An 18,742-nucleotide genomic window follows, 5' to 3' on the forward strand; every position below is an offset into this window, starting at 1 on the left:
ACTGGCGAGACTTTTTTTTCTGGTACATTCAAAAATATGTTCTCAAATTGTTTTTAGTGGAAAAGCACAAAAATGTGAAAAACAAGTGAATGGTTCCACTGATTATTTGCAGCTTGTTTGCCTGCATTTAGTTTGGCAGTAAAGGATGCTGGATGATTCACACCATTTTGAACCGGACCAACAGCTACATTATTAGTCCTGTGAGATGTTAACACATTTTCATTTGAAGTGACAGTAAATCTTCGTACTAGTTTCTCTCATGACATATCCACCTGTGTGTTTATGTCTGGGGGGAAAAAACAAAACTACAATAACAACAACAACAAAGCACCTTTTGCTATTTACATTTTGGGGTCACTATCTTGTTCTGACCTCATCTCACTTTGTTTCTGGTCAGGCTCTGTTTTTGTGCACTGGAACTGACTGGAGTACTAACAGGAATTGGAGGCTGATGCCAGTGTATCAGGCCAGAGAGATTTTAACACGTTTCCATGTGAATGACCTGTAAACGCCAGCTGTTCTGTAAAACCGCTGTAACTATGTGTCCAAATCACACTGAGACAAAATGGATTCTTCACAGGCTATTTAATTGTAGGCAACCTAGCCACACTGGATACGGGGCTTAAGTGGCCCGATTGAGCATTAAAATAAACATTTTAAGTGCTCAGTTGGCTGTAACGCTGAAATATCTGCCAAAAGCCAGTTCCTGGCATATCATGATGATTTTCTGTCAAGTATGTAATGGCAGCAATGGAATACATGAGAGCTATTTGGAAATGAATTTATATTTTTCTGAGTTTTTCATTTAAAAAAAAAAGATTTCTATGAGATCTAGATATATGTGCGAATGTTGTAAACTTTAAAGACACTTTTTTATTGTGTTTTTATTTACGTCAACTCTGAAATCTTGTCACTTTTATCTGAAGCAATGTGCAATGTAAAATTAAAATGATTCAAAGTTTATTTTTGAGTCAAAGAATTATTCATCGGTCCAAAAAACAAATACGATTTTCCACTTCACCTGGGGAACAAATGACTCACCGTTTCACTTTTTAACTTTTTATAAACTCAAACAAAACACAGAGCACACAGATTCTCTCGCAAAAGTAAAAGCTGTTAAATTTTATACTTTTTAATTGCACAAGAGCACCGTCTGTCTGTGCATTAACATGTTGGAACGTTTAAGGCTTCAGCACCAGTATCAAACCATTTATTTTTAAATGGTATCAGTAAAAATTTGTAACGTCATTGAATTAACATGTGATTATTTCAGTGTCAATTTCACTAAACACACATGGGCCTGATTACTGGCAGAGCTGTTGAATCCAGAAATCACATAAATAGAACCTGTCTGACGAAAGTGAAGCAAGCTAAAAGATCTCAAAAAGCAACACAACTTGCTACAATCTAAAGAAACACCTGAGAAATAAAGTCACTGACATCTATCCGCCTGGAAAGGGTTACAAAGCAATTTCTAAGACCTTAGGACTCCAATAAATCAAGGTGAGAGCCATTATACACAAATGGAGAAAATTTGGAACAGTGGTGATGCTTCCCAGGAGTGACTGGCCTACCAAAATTACTCCAAGAGTGCAATGACTCATCCAGGAGGTCAAAAAAGAACCCAGAACAAGATTAAAGAACCACAGGCTTCACATATCCCAGTTAAAGTCAGAGTTCATCAAAAATAAGTATGCAAAAATGGCTTCCATCGGAGAGTTTTAAGACAAAAACCACTGCTGAGCAAATAAAACACAAAGGCTTGTCTCACATTTGCCAAAAAACATCTTAATGATCCCCAAGACATCTGGGAAAATGTTCTGTGGACCGATGAGACAACTTTTTAGAAGGTTTGAGTCCTGTAACATCCAGCATAAAACTAACACAGTATTTTAGAAAAGGAACATCATAGCAACAGTGGTAGTTTGAAGGTCTGGGGTTGTTCTGCTGCGTCAGGGGACCTGGATTTCTTGCTGTGGTAAATGGAACCAACCTGCTGTATACCAAAACATCCTGAAGGTGTATATCCAGCCATCTGTTCGTGACTTCAAGTTGAAGCGTACTTTGGTACTTTAGATCGAAAACACACCAATTTTACCTCTGAATGGCCTAAGAAAATCAAAATGAATGAACCGGCTTTTTAAGATCATGCCACAGCATCTCAATCGAATTCAGGTCAGGCCTTTGGAGTGGCCGAGTCAAAGTCCTGACCTGAATCTGATTGATGTGCTTGATGGCATGATCTTAAAAAGCCGGTTCAACCTTGAAAACTCTCCAATGTGGTTGAATTAAAACAATTCTGCAAAGATGATTGTGCCAAATTTCCTCCATAGTGCTGAAGAAGACTCATTTACAGTTATTTATAGTCATTTATTTAGGTTTGGGACATTTTTTCACACAGTGCCATGTTGGTTTTGTTTTTCCCCCTTAATAATTAACCGCATCATTTAGAAACTGCATTTGCATTAGCTTTGTCTAATATTTAAATTTGTGTGTTTTGGGGTTGGGTGGGGTGGGGGGGTGTGGGGGGGACTGGTCAGGTCTCCAGTCTGGCATTGGGCTAACACAGAGAGACAGACAACAAGCCACAACATATTCACAGAGATACCCACCCAGACATGGGGAGAACATAGAAACTCAACCCAGAAAGAAAGATCCCTCTAAGGTGGCGGATTTAAACCCAGAACCTTCGTCCTGGGAGGTGGCAGTGCTAAGCACCATGCCACTATTTGGATCAGAGTAGAACATTATGCTGTAAAACTCCTTTCAGCTGCTACATTATTCAGTAAGGGTTGCCACAGTAGAAGAATATGCATATTTGATTTGGTAAAGATTTCAGATGCCCCTCCTGACAGGAATCCTTTCTCCCTGAGAGACTTTTGTCTCTTGTCCCAGTCTTGAATCAAGGACTTTTCTGTGTTAGGTGAATGTGTTAACCACTACCATATGGAACCGCTAACTGACAGAGTAAATATTTGAAGCTAAAATTCAATTAATAATTAATAATAATTATGCTGCAAAGAATAAAAATAAGTTTTGGTTCACAAGATAGACCAGATAGATAAAATAGACATGACATTAACATTGCTGGACTGTACTTTAAGTGGGGTGACAAATACAATGGTATTGAAAGGCAGTAACTCTGTAGTAATACCACCACATTTTATTTTTGTTCAAAAATTTCAATTTCTTTTTTCTTTCATTTGGTGATGCACTTTTTTATCCATTGAGAATGTTTTGTTTGCTTCATTTTAAGTTGGAAATAACAAGGTCTCATGCAAAACCTGATGAAACTCGCTGACACCCTGCTACTTTGAGCTTATAGTTCTTGCACTATAAAGGAAAAAATAAATAAATAAATGTTTGAGCTGAGAATCTATCCAATTAAACTTTATACTTATATGGGCTCTACATAAATGTATTTATCTGACATTAAATTAAATTTCATGCCTATGAGATTCACATTTATTCAACAGCTCTCTTATATTTTGCAGGATGGTTATTGGTTTGTTTATTTGTTGATGCTGTGTTGAGCTCCAGAGGCTGCAAAAAATCTCTTGTCTGATCCACATTTGATCAAAACCTAGACTATGACACAATGCAACCCTGGGTGCGCGCGCACACACATAGACACAGAGTGCATTAGTTAGTGGTGTTGATCTATGTTTAGCTGCTGGAGCTGCCTAGCTGTCCCAAAGTTGTCACCATATTACAAGTTACCCCTGAAATCACTCCTTTTCACATACACACACACATGCACACATACACACCATCCCGTTCTCAGTAAGTAACAGTGACTCTTTGTAGGAGGCTTGAATAACTGCTATAGGGTTACTTAAATGACACAATCTCTCGCTCTCTCTTGCCCTCCCTCTCTTTTGCTCTCTCTCTCTCTCACACACACACACACACACACACACACACACACACACACACGCTTTTTCCCTATTCTAATTGCTGCAATGTGACACTTCTTCCCACATCTGAGAAGAAAGGCCAATGAGCTTGCATAGAGAAAGGAAGCACAGCCTGGTGAAGATAGTTCAAGCAAGCATTTGACCTAAATCTGAATTTCGCATATACAGTACATTTTTATACCTGTCTATAGTGAGCTGACCTTTTATCTTGCTGAGCGAATCTGGAATTTTTTTTTATTTAAATCATAATAAAATATTTTATTTCTATTTTATAAATACAAAAAGTCGGGCAAAACTGGACAACAACATTCAGTGACTGAAAAATAAAAACCTTTTAGTTTGGTGGGGTTTTTTTTGGTTTATTGTGGTTGTCTAGCTTAAAGTTACCACAAAACCGGCTTACTGTAAGCGCTGGTTTGCATATATTTTCATATATTTTGAAATTACTATAGCAGCAAATAAGCATTGGCTTTAAGCACATGAGAAACTCATGCTCCCTTTGTGTGAGTTTTAATCTGAGTTTCCCTCTTTACTGTTTTTGGCAATCGGTACAGCTGGCGTGTTCGTGCATGTAAGCCTCTCCCTAACACCTGCAATCTACTGCACTGCACTGTAAAAGCAACAAGGGCAAAGTGCAGTCCTGAGCATTCAGTTACCCAATTTATGTGCGCTTTATTTTTTAATTTTCACTTGTTAAACTCCGCAGTGAGAGTTTTGCTGCCCTCCTCTGCTCCATGTTTCACCATCGAGCAGAGCAGGGGAGAAATTAAGGAAATGAAGATAATTTGACCCAAAATAAGGAGAACTTGATACACTACTGCAAGTGCTAAAAAAGCTCCCCAGCAAGTGTTAATATGTGTTAACATGTTAACGCCTTCTAAGATATTAATGCAATAAATTAAAGGGAGAGAAGCTGACAGGAAGACTGTGTGATGAGTAGACGTGTGTGTTATTTGACAGTGTGGTCTAATGGATTTCATTTTCTCTATGAATTTTTTTACTTTTTGCTCATCTGTAGGCACAGGCATGCACAACTTTTGTTAATTTTGGGGAAATATTGAATGTCATATATTTGTTACAGTGAAGCAAGAAAAAAGCTGAAAAGAACTGAATTTTCAGTCTGAGATACAGTAACATTTTATTTATTCACATATCCCTGTTAAAGATTTCTAATATTGGACTGCTCTGTATTAAGGCTTAAAACAGTGAAAAAATTGTGTAATTGTTAAAACCAAGGTATGATGTGAATTTTTTCTGTGTGCATCTTTCAGGTTTTTCAGATCGCCTATGTGATAATAAAGGCAGCCAACTCACCTCGCCCAGGTATGCGTTCAATTATAAAAATGTTATTTTATCAGTCTCATACTGCTGGAAGTGTTAATATTTTTGCTTTGATTCATTTTAAGGAGAGGACTGTGACTAATGCGCAGGGTTCGTCTTAGGAGCATTAATCATCAAGCTAATGATCATCCCACAGAGAAGCCTTCATATAATGGAAGACTCCATTCAATCAAATGGATCTAAAATCAAAGCTCAGCGATTAACAATACTGATGTGAAACAACAAACTAGCACATTAAAGTAAAATGGCGGTGGAAGGTTTAAATATGTTGAAAAGTAATCTAGAAAAAGACAAAACAGTTGAATTCCTATGGAATTCCTATGTTCTTGGCAAACAGTGCTATCCATTATGGCCACATCTCCATTTGATTTCGTCAAAGGACATTGTTCCACAAGTCTTGTGGTTTGTTCAGATGCAACTTTGCAAACCTAAGCCATGTTACAATGTTCTTGTAGCATTGTACTTCCAGACAAGTGCTACTTATTGAGTCTTTCTCTAAATCAGGGGTGGGAACTGCAGGCCTCAAGGGCCAGAGTCCTGCAGGTTTAAGATATCACCCTGGGTCAGCTCACCTGAATCAAATGATTAGTTCATTACCAGGCCTCTGGAGAACTTGATGACATGCTGAGGAGGTAATTTACCCATTTAAATCAGCTGTGTTGGATCAAGGACACATCTAAAACCTGCAGGACACCCCTGCTCTGTACTGTCATGATCTTTACCATTAAACATGTTAACTGAGGCCTGTAGAGTCTTTGTCAGATCTTGGTTTTTCTTTATAGTTTTTAAGAGGACTGCACGATCTGACCTTGGTGGGAATTTACAGAGTTGTCTGGTCTGTGGCATCGTGTTAACACAGACCCAAATCCATCCAGATCCAGACCATCTGCTTAATAGAAGTGGTCACGCTTGCTGATTATCAGTTAATCAAATATATTTCATTAGCAGCACCTGTCTGTTACTTACCCTAATTAATTCCTATGGAAATAGTAAAGGTGAACCTAATTTTTGACAGTATTGCAGAAAGCAATGTGAAAAACCTGCTTTTTCACATGACTCTATATAATGGAGGGATGTGGTGCTTACATGATAAAATAAGCAATTATAATGGGCAAAAATAAAGTTGATGTTCTAGCTAGTTCACACAGAAACACAATAAACAAAAAATAATAAAGATGATGGAAATTATGAGTGCATGTTTGTTTGATTTTTCTGTTGTTGTCTTCACAGTTGTTGTTTTTTTTTCGTTCAGCAGGACTCACTTTACTTTGCATTTAATCAATCCAGAATACCACAGTTAAATATGAAACTGAATGTTTTGTCAATTTTCTATGTATATTAAGCAGCGTGACCTTAACAGAGACTTGCGTGCCACTCATTATTTTTATTGATCTTCCCTGGTCTCCTCATCGCACACTGAAAGCATTTCATTGTTTTCTTTACCATCGTTTTTTTTGTCCGCAGGCAATTGGATCTTAGAGCGTTCAATAGATGGTGTGACCTTTGAACCCTGGCAGTACTATGCTATCACAGACACAGAGTGCCTGACAAGGTTCAACATAAATCCTCGGACAGGACCTCCATCCTACACCAGAGATGATGAAGTCATCTGCACATCCTTTTACTCAAAGATTCACCCACTGGAGAATGGAGAGGTAACACATGAAGATGTCACAAACTAGGGCTGCTGCAATGTCAGATTTTGACTATACAATTATTCTGGCTGAAAGAATTCATGCTGATCATTTTAACTGTATATCTAAAGGCTTTTGGTTGCATAAGGGTAAGCTGTCCTTCTTAAGCAAAAGAGAAAAGACATTTGCAAACATTTCCAATATACCAGCTCATATAATGGGAAGCCTTGACCTGGATATCTGCTCACTCAAAATACAGCTGTTGGGGGTAGGAGGTTGGATTGACTCAAGATTATTTGTCTTTCTTTGGTCCCAGTTGGGGAAGAAGGGTTAAGGTGGGTTAGTTTAAATCTACTTAAACCATGCTGGAATTTCTGGATTTAATGCATTGCTTGTATAGGCAAAGAAGAAAAAATCCAGAGTGGTCAGAGATGATAAAGAAGGAGGCAGAACCAAAGTTGACTGTACAACTGTGAGACACAAATGAGGATGTGGCAAAGAGACTGATCTGGTGGACTGGTGTAGGCAGGTGATGGCCAGGCGACAAGAGGGATGTGGGAATTGTTATAAAATACTTTAATCAATGACATGAAAAAGAAAGTTCTGAGTTATTAAAAAAGAAAAAAAAAACACCACAAGACACACAAATACACACGTGCACCCCAGTGTTTACTGTTGTGTTCCTTTGATCTGCTGTGTGTGATCACATCCAGTAACAACAGGCAGGCAGGCCTGACATTAATGAAGAGAAAGAGGATTTCAGAGCACACAAACATACTAACAAATACACAAACACGCATTGAAAATAAACTAATCACACGTTAACATCCCCCCACACAGGGCTGTAATTGTAGATGCCCTTCTGATTATCTGCATGCGTTTCCATGTGTGCTAATGTGCGTGCATGAATATGTGTGCTCGGTGTGTCTTTTTGTGTGTTTGCACTGTATGTGCTTGTGTCCTGCGGGGGAGCGCTAGAGGGGGTGCGAGCTGGGAGATGTCAAGAGCTGCAAGTAACGACGGAGGTGTCTGAATTGTGTGTGTGTGTGTGTGTGTGTGTGTGTGTGTGTGTGTGTGTGTGTGTGTGTGTGTGTGTGTGTGTGTGGTTGACAGCTCCCTTGCCGTCTGATCACAGTGAAACCATAATGAGTCGTAGGCGATGTGTCACAGCATCGCACACACACGTTCACAATGTCACCCCACCACTCATCACACACACGCCAGCACACACACATAGAGAACCGGCTCCTTCGTTACTTCCAAGTGTGCAGCTTACACCCATCAAGTGTTTCCCCTTGACATACATGCACATACACACCGTCAGCTCACTGAAAGAGTTTTTCTTTTTTTTTTCTTTTTTTTTTTTTACAGATGCCAAATGTTGCTTTTGGCCACATTAGTGAGACAGACAGATGGACAGTCAGACAGTCAGACAGGCAGACAGAACCTAACACTTCTTATTATGTGCCTGCTTGGTGATTATTGTTTATGCACAATATAAACTGATGCTTCTACTAGTTTCACTCTGATTTAATGTTAGACCAGTGCTGGAAAAATACAAGATTCTTTGAATGCCATCAGTAATTGTGCTTGTCCTTCCTTTTTCTATTATTATGATCCAAGTTGTAAGATTCTGTAGAGAGGTATAATCTTTGCCTTGTGGGCATCCTGTCATTAGCAATTTTACATCAGGAAATCTTTTTTTGTTGAGAATTACTACGTTTCAGAAAGGATTTTTGGTCATCTAACATTTCAGCTCATACATTTAATGCAATTCAATGTTATTCATATATTGCCAAAAAGGTAAAGACCCTAAAATAATAGAGAGAAAACCCCAGAAATCAAACAACCCACTTTGAGCAAGAACTTGGTGACAACGGGAAGGAAAAACTCCCTTTTAACAGTAAGAAACCTCTGCCGTGACTGGTTGTGGTTAGTGGGAGGAAGACATGATGCAGAAGAGAGCCAGAAATTAATAATAACTAATGATTAAATGCAGAGTGGTGTACAAACACAGTGAAAATGAGGCATACTGAAGAAATACACAGTGCATCATAGGAAGCCCCTAGCCCCTATCTATACATATAGATGTAGGTTGATGTAGGCTATTTTCCCAGGCGTGGGACTAATAAAGGTTATCTTATCTTATCTTATCTTATCTTATACACCCAGCCTAAACTATATACTTTATCACAAAGGAAATTTTTAATCCTAATCTTAAAAATAGAGATAGTGTCTGTCTCCTGAATCCAAACTGGAAGCTGGTTTCACAGAAGAGGGGCCTGAAAACTGAAGGCTCTGCCTCCCATTCTACGTTTAAATACTCTAGAAACCACAAGTAAGCCTGTGGTCTTAGAGTAAAGTGCTCTATTGGGGTGATAAGGTAGGGGAGACCGGGGATAGTTGTAACATTTTTGACATTTCTGTCTGTAAATTGGAGCTCTTTTAAGGTAGTGGATTCAAAATGTAATGCAAAGTATTTACATGTCTCGGCTATTAAATAGTGCAGCTATTTTCTCTGCAGCACAATTACCCATTGCATGGTATGGTCTCAAACACGAAGAGTGAAATGTTACAATTAACCCCATAGTCTGGGTTAGTTGTAACATATCCTGGGGTGAAATGTAACACAATGAAATAAGGGTACTAACAAAACATTAACATGTAATCTTTGTTTATTCAACACATGAATGCACTTAGAGCCATTTAGTGTGTGTGTGACGAAGGGCCAGCTCTGTTCTAGGATGCCCTCTGGACCCAGTGGAGGTGGTGAGTGACAGGAGAATGGCGGCTAAGCTGTCATCCCTGTTGGACAACGTCTCCCACCCCATGCAGCAGACTGTGACAGCACTGAGCAGCTCCTTCAGTGGGAGACTGCGGCACCCACGGTGTGGGACGGAGAGATTTCGCAGGTCTTTCCTCCCCACTGCTGTCAGACTCCACAACAAAGACTTTAACTGAACAAACACACACATCCACACATGTGCAATAACACTAAGTGCAATAATCCTTTCTGGCATCGTTGTATTTTTACTCAGTTGTATATAGCATTCGTATTCTATTTTTATCTTATTGTATATTTTTATTCTATTTTATTCTACTGTATATAGTATATTATTTTATTCTATTCTGTACAGCTGTGTACTGTATTTATTCTTATTGTATTCTAATTTTTGCGTCATAACTTTTGCACTGTCCACTTCCTGCTGTGACAAAACAAATTTCCCACGTGTGGGACTAATAAAGGTTATCTTATCTTATCTTATCTTATCTCTCCCCGGCCGGGCGGAAGTGCACGCAGACGGCGCCGAGATCGTAAACAAAGGCGAGGTAGGCGCGGAGGGCTACGGGCTAAGCTAAAGCTAACACCACACCGGCTGCCTTTACCCAGTATTTTTCTCGCCAATGTCCGTTCTCTGGCAAACAAAATGGATGAGATACGGCTCTCCATCACTAACAACAGACGGATTATGGACTCAAATGTCATGTTTTTCACCGAAACATGGCTGAACAACAGCTGCCCGGACAATGCTATCGAGTTAGCAGGACGCCACACACACCGAGCCGACAGGCTAGCAGATGACTCCGGCAAGACCAGAGGTGGAGGTTTGTGCATTTATATTAACAATGCTTGGTGCATGAACTCCACTACTACTAAGAGTCACTGCTCACCTAATGCGGAGTTTTTAATGGTCAAATGCAGACCTTATTATCTCCCCAGAGAACTCACTTCGATCATACTCACTGCCGTGTATATACCCCCCGACGCTAATGCTAGGTTGGCCATGAAAGAACTTTCTGCAGCCATTAACAAACACCAGAATAAACACCCCGAGGCTGCTTTTATTGTTGCTGGCGACTTCAACCACACCAACTTAAAGACAGTCCTCCCCAGATTCCACCAACATGTCTCCTGCCACACCAGAGGAGACAAGACTTTAGACCATGTGTATTCCAACCTGGCTGGAGCCTACAAAGCCACACCCCTCCCCCACATTGGACAATCGGACCATCTCTCCCTGTTCCTCACACCTCGGTATTCACCACTCATCCAACGTGTGAAACCTGCTGTGAGGACAATTAAAGTGTGGCCAGAGGGGACAGACGCAGTGCTCCAGGACAGATTTAAAAACACAGACTGGAATATGTTCACCCACACAGACCTGGACCAGTACGCCTCATCTGTACTGGATTACATCTCCAAAACCACAGACAGTGTCACCACCCAGAAACGGATCACCATGTACCCCAACCAGAAGCCTTGGATGAACCGGGATGTTCGTCTCCTCCTGAAGGCCCGCAACACTGCCTTTAGGTCAGGAGATGCACACGCCTACAGTACAGCCAGGGCTAATCTAAAGAAGGGCATCAAAAAAGCCAAACACCATTACAAAAAGAAGGTAGAAGAACACTTCTCCAACTCCAACCCCCGACGCATGTGGCAAGGACTCCAGACCATCACAGACTACAGGACCACCAAACCCTCCCCCGCATCCTCTGATGTCTCCTTCCTCAATGAGCTCAACAACTTTTATGCTCGTTTTGAGCGAGGGAACCCCACAACCAAAGCAGACATGACGCCAGACCACCAACCTCTGACTCTCTCCCCCACCGATGTAGGAGCGGTGCTGAGCAGGATCAATGTCCACAAGGCTGCAGGCCCTGATGGCATCCCCAGGCGTGTTCTCAGAGCGTGTTCTGGGGAGCTTGCAGGAGTGCTCACAGACATATTCAATCTGTCCTTGGCCCACGCTGTGGTACCGGCCTGCTTCAAATCCACCTCCATCGTCCCGATACCCAAAAACTCCAACCCATCTTGCCTCAATGATTACCGCCCAGTAGCACTCACCCCCATCATCACTAAGTGCTTAGAGCAGCTGGTCCTAGCACACTTCAAATCCTGTCTCCCCCCCACCCTGGACCCCCACCAATTCGCATACCGCCAGAACAGGAGCACAGAGGATGCAGTCTCCATCGCAATGCACTCTGTCCTCTCACACCTGGACAACAACAACACCTACGCCAGAATGCTGTTTATAGACTTCAGTTCAGCATTCAATACAATCCACTCCTCACAACTCATCAGGAAACTGACAGATCTGGGCATCAGTTCCCTCATCTGCAAATGGTTACTGGACTTCCTGACCAACCGCCCCCAACATGTCCGGCTGGATAACTACTGCTCATCTACCATCACAATGAACACCGGTGTACCACAAGGCTGTGTGATGAGCCCTTTCCTCTACTCCCTCTTCACCCACGACTGCAGACCTGCTGACGGTTCCAACACCATCATTAAGTTTGCAGATGACACCACGGTGATTGGCCTCATCAGTGACAACGATGAGGCCGCCTACAGGGAGGAGGTGGATCGTCTGGCTGAGTGGTGCGACAGAAACAACCTGCTGCTTAACACCGAGAAGACCAAGGAGCTCATCGTGGACTACAGGAGGAATGCTGACCCACATCCACCCATCCACATTAAGGGGACGGCTGTGGAGCGTGTGAGCAGCTTCAAGTTCCTGGGAGTCCACATCTCCGAGGATCTCACCTGGACGACCAACTGCTCCAAGCTGGTCAAGAAGGCTCACCAGCGCCTCTTCTTCTTGAGGACTCTGAGGAAGAACCACCTGTCCTCAGACATCCTGGTGAACTTCTATCGCTGCACCATCGAGAGCATCCTGACCAACTGTATAACAGTCTGGTACGGGAACTGCTCTGCCTCGGACCGGAAGGGGTTGCAGAGGGTCGTGAAAACTGCCCAGCGCATCGCCGAAGCACCACTTCCTGCCATAAAAGACATCTACAGGAAGCAGTGTCTGAAAAGGGCTGGGAAAATCATCAAAGACCCCAGTCCCCCATCGCATGGACTCTTCACCCTCCTGCCCTCTGGGAGGCGCTACAGGAGCCTCCGGACTAAGACCACCAGGTACCGGAACAGCTTCTTCCCCACAGCTGTCAGACTCCTGAACTCTGCCTCCTGACATCTGACCCACGTTAAACTCATGGACTGAACATACACACACCCACAATGGACAACTGTACCCTCAAACACACAATAATAACATGGACTGAACCACCACTCACAACCACTAGCACTTTATATAGCCTCTGTAGAAACTATCTACACCCTCACTTATCTTAACTGCACTACTGTATAGCTCTGTGTAAATAATCATTCTGTACATTCGATAATCTTTAATCCTACAACTGTTTACAACTTGCATAGTTCCCATTCTGTATAGCTGTATATCTCAGATTCTGTAAAGTTATTTATTTCATATTCTGTATAGTTTTTCATATTTATATCCTGTTCATAGCCTGTACATAGCTTGTACTCACTACAGCCTGTACATACTTATAGTTATAGAATATTCACAACATACTTCATACCGTGTACATTATAACATACCATAATAGACCCATTTCTGTAATATACTCACATATCTATATTATTGCTAATATATATTTTAATATATCTATATCACTAAAGCACTTCTGGATGGATGCAAACTGCATTTCGTTGCCCTGTACCTGTGCATGTGCAATGACAATAAAGTTGAATTCTAATTCTAATTCTAATAATGTATGTGTGGGAACACAAACAGTGGAGGAATTGTGTTGCCAATGGCATTAACCGCATATACAAAAGCGACCAGTGAACCTCTCTCTGCTGATGTCGTTGCCCCAACTTGTTTAATATAAGTTAAAGTAATAGTGTGGTAAGTTGTAACATCTGCATTATTGTTACAACTAACCCAGACTGTTGCTGTTACAACTGACCCAGACTCCTATAGCCATGAACTAGCTAACATTACAGCCAACGGCTAAAACATTAGCACTATAGACCTACCCAGAATATATCCCCATAGACATACAAATAACATAATTTAAGTTTGATGAGTTTAACTGCAAAGCAGATAATGCTATTAGAAATTGAAATAAAGTAGAAAAACTTACTTTTTGGCATACAAATTACTTTTTTCATGTTAAATTGTCTGTGTTTGACAAAATGCGCTGATTTTTCACATGTGATAGCAGAACTGAGTTGGGCATGTACAGGATGAGTCACATCATTTGAAACTTAGCCCTGATTGGAGAAATTGGAAGTGTTACAACTGACCCACGTTACAACTATCCCCGGTCTCCCCTACTATGAGGTCTTTAAGCTAAGATGGGGGCTGATCATTTAAGACCTTGTATATGAGGAGAAAGATTTTAAATTTGATTCTGGATTTAACAGGGAGCCAATGAAGAGAAGCCAATATAGTCCCTGTCAGTACAATTGCTGCAGCATGTTGGATCAACTGAAGGCTTTCAAAGAGTTTTTAGGACATCCTGATAATAATCAACTGCAATAGTCCAGCCTAAAAGTAATAAATTCATGAACTAGTTTTTCATATCTATATAATCAGCATCTCAAATGGCTACAACTTCATGCATTTGGACCTGTAGATATAGAAAAAACAACCTGCTGAAGTTGAAACTGAGCAGAATGGGGAAGAAACGTACTCTTAAGTGACTTTGAACATGGCTTTATTCCTGGTGCCAGACAGGCTGGTCTCAGTATTTCAGAAACTGCTGATCGACTGAGATTTTTCCACACAACCATCTGTAGGTTTTACAGAGAATGGTCCAAAAAAAAGAAAACAGAGTGAGGTTTATGGGTGAAAATGTCTTGATACCAGAGGTCAGAGCAGAATGGCTAGACTGTTTTTTTAATAAATGGGCAACAGTTAATCAGATATCTACATGTTAAAAGCAAGGCATACAGAATAACACAACTGGGCGCACAACAGGTCCACGCCTGCCGCCTCTGTCAGCAAAGAACAGGAAACTGAGACTACAGATTACACTGGCTCACCAAAAATGGACAATAGGAGATTGGAAAAATGTTTAAACACCACAACCTACCAGGGCACCATTTATATTGATGTTCATCTCTTTATAACAACAGTGTAGGGCTCTTTTGATGGCTGTTTTCAACAGGATAATGTGCAATGCCATCAAGTTCAAATCATCTCAAGCTGGTTTCTTGAGCATTTGCTGAACTTAAATGCCTTCCACAGTCGCCAGATATCAATCCAACAGGGCACCTTTGGGATGTGATGGAACAGGAGATTGTCATCATGGATATGCAGCTCACAAATGTGCATCAGCTATGTGATCCTATCTTGTCAGTATGGAAAAAACATTTTTGAAAAACCTCTTACACATCATCATTCTGTGCGGTGAACAGTGTTGGGTAAGTTACTTTAAAATAGTAACTTAGTTACATTACTAGTTACTTCGCTCAAAAGTAACTCAGTTACTTCAAGTTACTCGTTACTTTCAAAGTAACTAGTTACTAGGGAAAGTAACTTTGGTTTTACTCAGAATTCTCTTGTTAATGTGTTGCTTCCATAACTTTGCCAGTCTTCTAGCTTGCTTACTTGCCACAAGTGCACTGTGCCACCTACCAATAGAAAGGAAAAGATAATGTGTGTCACGGCTGCCGAGGCGAGCCGTGTGGATTTAGAAGGAGGACCCAAGATGCAGGCAGTGGATGAGATACCGGTGGTTTTATTTACAGAGGTGTAGTGGCAAACAAACAGTGGGGCATAACAAACAACTAAAGACACCTAAACTGGGAGAACTAAAAATAACAGACCTGGGAGCATATGACAACGGATGATGAATAGCAGAGAGACGCAGACGAGGAACAGGACACCGTGGAACACAGGGTAACAGAACAGACTGACACGGAGTTACACGGAGGAACACAGACGAACCGGCAACAGGCAGGAGAACACACAGGGCTTAAATACACACACCAGTAATCAGGGGATGAGAGACAGGAGGGCAACACAGCTGGGAGGAATCTGGGCTGACGGGACAGGGGAAACGTAAACTGATCACACTCACATATGACACGGACCTTCACAATAAAACAGGAAACTCAGATACATGGAACCAGACAAGACATTGAACTAAACAGACAGATTCACAAACAGATGGGGAGACACCATAGACAGACAGATACAGACGCAGACTCAGAGGCAGATCGAAAATAACACAGAACTTAAACAATCATCATCTAGAAAATGATAACAAACTAAAAGCGCTGGGTCACCGACCCAGGACCATGACAATGTGCATATTTCCACGAGAGAAATCCCACGCCTGGACCGTCATTGACTGCTGCCATGATTCTAGCCTATGTCACAGCGTCATGTGCGCCTTTTACATCCAACACAAAAACTGCAGTCGTGGTGCTTTCGATTGTACTCAGAACTCGGAAATTCTGCCTTCTGAATAGGAAGATGTAGGCAACACCAGACTGCAGATGAGCTGCATACAGAGCTGGACTGGGACAAAAAATTGGCCCGGGCATTTTGACTGGAGACTGGCCCACCATTATAGCAAAAATCATAAAGCCTTTGAATGAAAATAAACACTGTTGTGACAGTGATGTTCACTGTTTTGATGGTATATATGCATCAATCTATCAATCGTTTGTTGTAAGATTCAGATAATTATTTTTTAAAAGCTAGACATTTTAAATGGGAATAAGAAAGAAAAGTATTTCTTTGTGCCCCCCTTTCCCTGTTAATGCCCTACCTGCCCCCCTGGCAACACTTTGCTAGATCCGCCCCTGCACAGTTACCAGCTGTCAGCTACTTAGAAAAGGATCCTGGTGTTATTTGTCGCTCAGAAACAGTTCATAACTTCAACTCATTCATGTCACCTAAAAGGTAAACCTGTTTCTCCATCACAGCTCTGATGATTCAGTAAGGACATCTCCTGGTTTCATCTTCATGTTTCCCTCTCACCAGATAACCAAACTGATATCATGACCAGCAGCTTTACAGCTGTGGCTCCAGCAAACATCAGCTGATACTAGAAATTAATATTAAATAAATTCTAACAACAGCTGATCAAGCTTAAACGTGCTGCTGTTGTTTAGCGCGACATCCTTTGGTTTCCTCTTTCGGCGCAAAGTGAGCGATTAACAAACAAGAGAGAAAAGCCGATCAGCTGATCATTGATCAGTTTTCATGATTGAAGTAGAAACGGGAGAGGGAGGGGGGAGAATGAGAGAAGAAGAGGCAGCTGTGCAGCAAAGACACAGAATAACTCCAGCTTTGTGCCTTTTTCATTGTAGCTGAATTACGGCACAAACTGTTCCTTTTCACCTCAATAAGAAACGCGTAATATTTCCTCTGAATACCAGGCGGGACGGTTGGCAACTCTAATAACTTATGAACAAAATAAAGTGCAACATCATTAACTTCATAGGACCCACCCAGCTGTATAGAAACTCCGTCATGCTAGCTAGCACGCAGTACGGAAAAAGTCAGAATAACGAAAATAAACACCACCTAAACTTGGTTTATATCTGACTCAGATAGACTGCAGGTCATAACTTCTTACCTGAAGTTCAGTTCACATTTGGACTGGCGGCCGCCTCGGGTCTCTTTTCCTTCATCCACCTGCTGGCCTCCACCACTTGCTAATGTTACTGAATCTGTGGAAGCTCCGCGATAGCCACCACACGAAGTAACGAGTAACGACCCTATCTAAATCCCAGTAACGACTAACGCGTTCCTGATTTTGGCATAATAACGAGTTACCGTGCTCGTTACCACAATAATAACGTAGTTACTGTAACGTGTTATTTGATAACGCGTTAGTCCCAACACTGGCGGTGAAGGAGCTAAACATCCAGGAAACGAAACACTGATCAAAACGTGGGTGAATAGAGACAGATTTTTTTTAAATACATTATGAACCAGTGAAAAACCATCTGTGATATTACATAAAAAACACGCTGATACACTCAGTAAAAAACAAATTTAGGTATAAAGAAGCATAAGAAATTTGAGGCTTCTGACTGAATCAGGTGTGCATGACAAGATGTCTTAGCCAGCAAGTATTTAAACTCTGCCAAGTTGTGGAAGGCAGGGTGAAACTGTTACTATGTGATAAGTTATAGTAAAGTTGGGACACTCTTGGAAGTTATAATCCCTTAAATAAGTTGTGCTGTCAGCTGTAAGGAGGCATTTTTCTTATTGAGTCTTCTTTAAGTGCTTTAAGTGTTAGTGCCAGGTTAGCTTAGCCTACTGTGACCAGTCACTGTTCAACAACAAAGACTGTATATAAGTTGGTCACAGCCACTGTGACATCACCCATTGCTTTTCCCTCTGCATCTTGAGGTCTCTTTTTCCTTTTGCCATGCTGGGTTTTTTTGTCAGAGGGAAGTATATTTGGAAGATAAAGTGGTGTGCTAAGTTATCTACTAAGCTTGATTACAAAACAGGTATCTGATAATTATTACTAACTAGTGCTAAATAACAGATAATTCATTAGCCCAGAAAGGCACCAAGAACACAAACATAGTCAAGAGATTAAGTTGAGTGACTCAAATGTGCTCTGATGTGGCTATATTTGTCCCCATTTTAAACCCTTTCAGAATTCATTCAAATGACCTAAAAAAAATGCCAAAACATTTTTTGTCCACATTTTTGTCACTTCTGTGATGGCTTCACTTTTTAGTTCAGGACTCTCAGTCTGTTGTGGTCAAAGGGTGATAGCAGGTTTTATGTTTGAATCACTGCTGTGCTTTGCTGTAGCCCAGGGCTGCCCAATCCCAGTCCTCGAGAGCTACTATCCTGCAGCTTTTAGATGCATCCCTACTCCAACACAGCTGAATCAAATGGTTTGATTACCTCTTCAGCATGCCATCATGTTTGGCAAAGTCCTGATAACAAGCCATTCATTTGATTCGGGTGTGTGGGAACAAGGATGCATCTAAAAGCTGCAGGACGGTAGCTCTCGAGGACCGGGATTGGGCACCCCTGCTGTAGCCAC

The 18,742-nt window shown here is 41.3% G+C and overlaps 1 protein-coding gene across 6 annotated transcripts in view; it reads left to right on the forward strand.

Annotated features, from left to right (window-relative positions):
- Positions 1-18,742, forward strand: part of lama2 (laminin, alpha 2) — a 231,551-nt gene that overhangs the window by 61,119 nt on the left and 151,690 nt on the right. For all 6 annotated transcript variants that reach the window (XM_026194235.1, XM_026194236.1, XM_026194237.1 and 3 more), the window contains exons 4-5: positions 5,189-5,240; positions 6,723-6,913. In XM_026194235.1, the coding sequence (XP_026050020.1) occupies positions 5,189-5,240; positions 6,723-6,913 (243 nt within the window). The remainder of the gene's footprint in view (positions 1-5,188; positions 5,241-6,722; positions 6,914-18,742) is intronic.

The sequence above is a fragment of the Astatotilapia calliptera genome, chromosome 15 (genome assembly GCF_900246225.1).
Source record: "Astatotilapia calliptera chromosome 15, fAstCal1.2, whole genome shotgun sequence".
NCBI lineage: Eukaryota > Metazoa > Chordata > Actinopteri > Cichliformes > Cichlidae > Astatotilapia > Astatotilapia calliptera.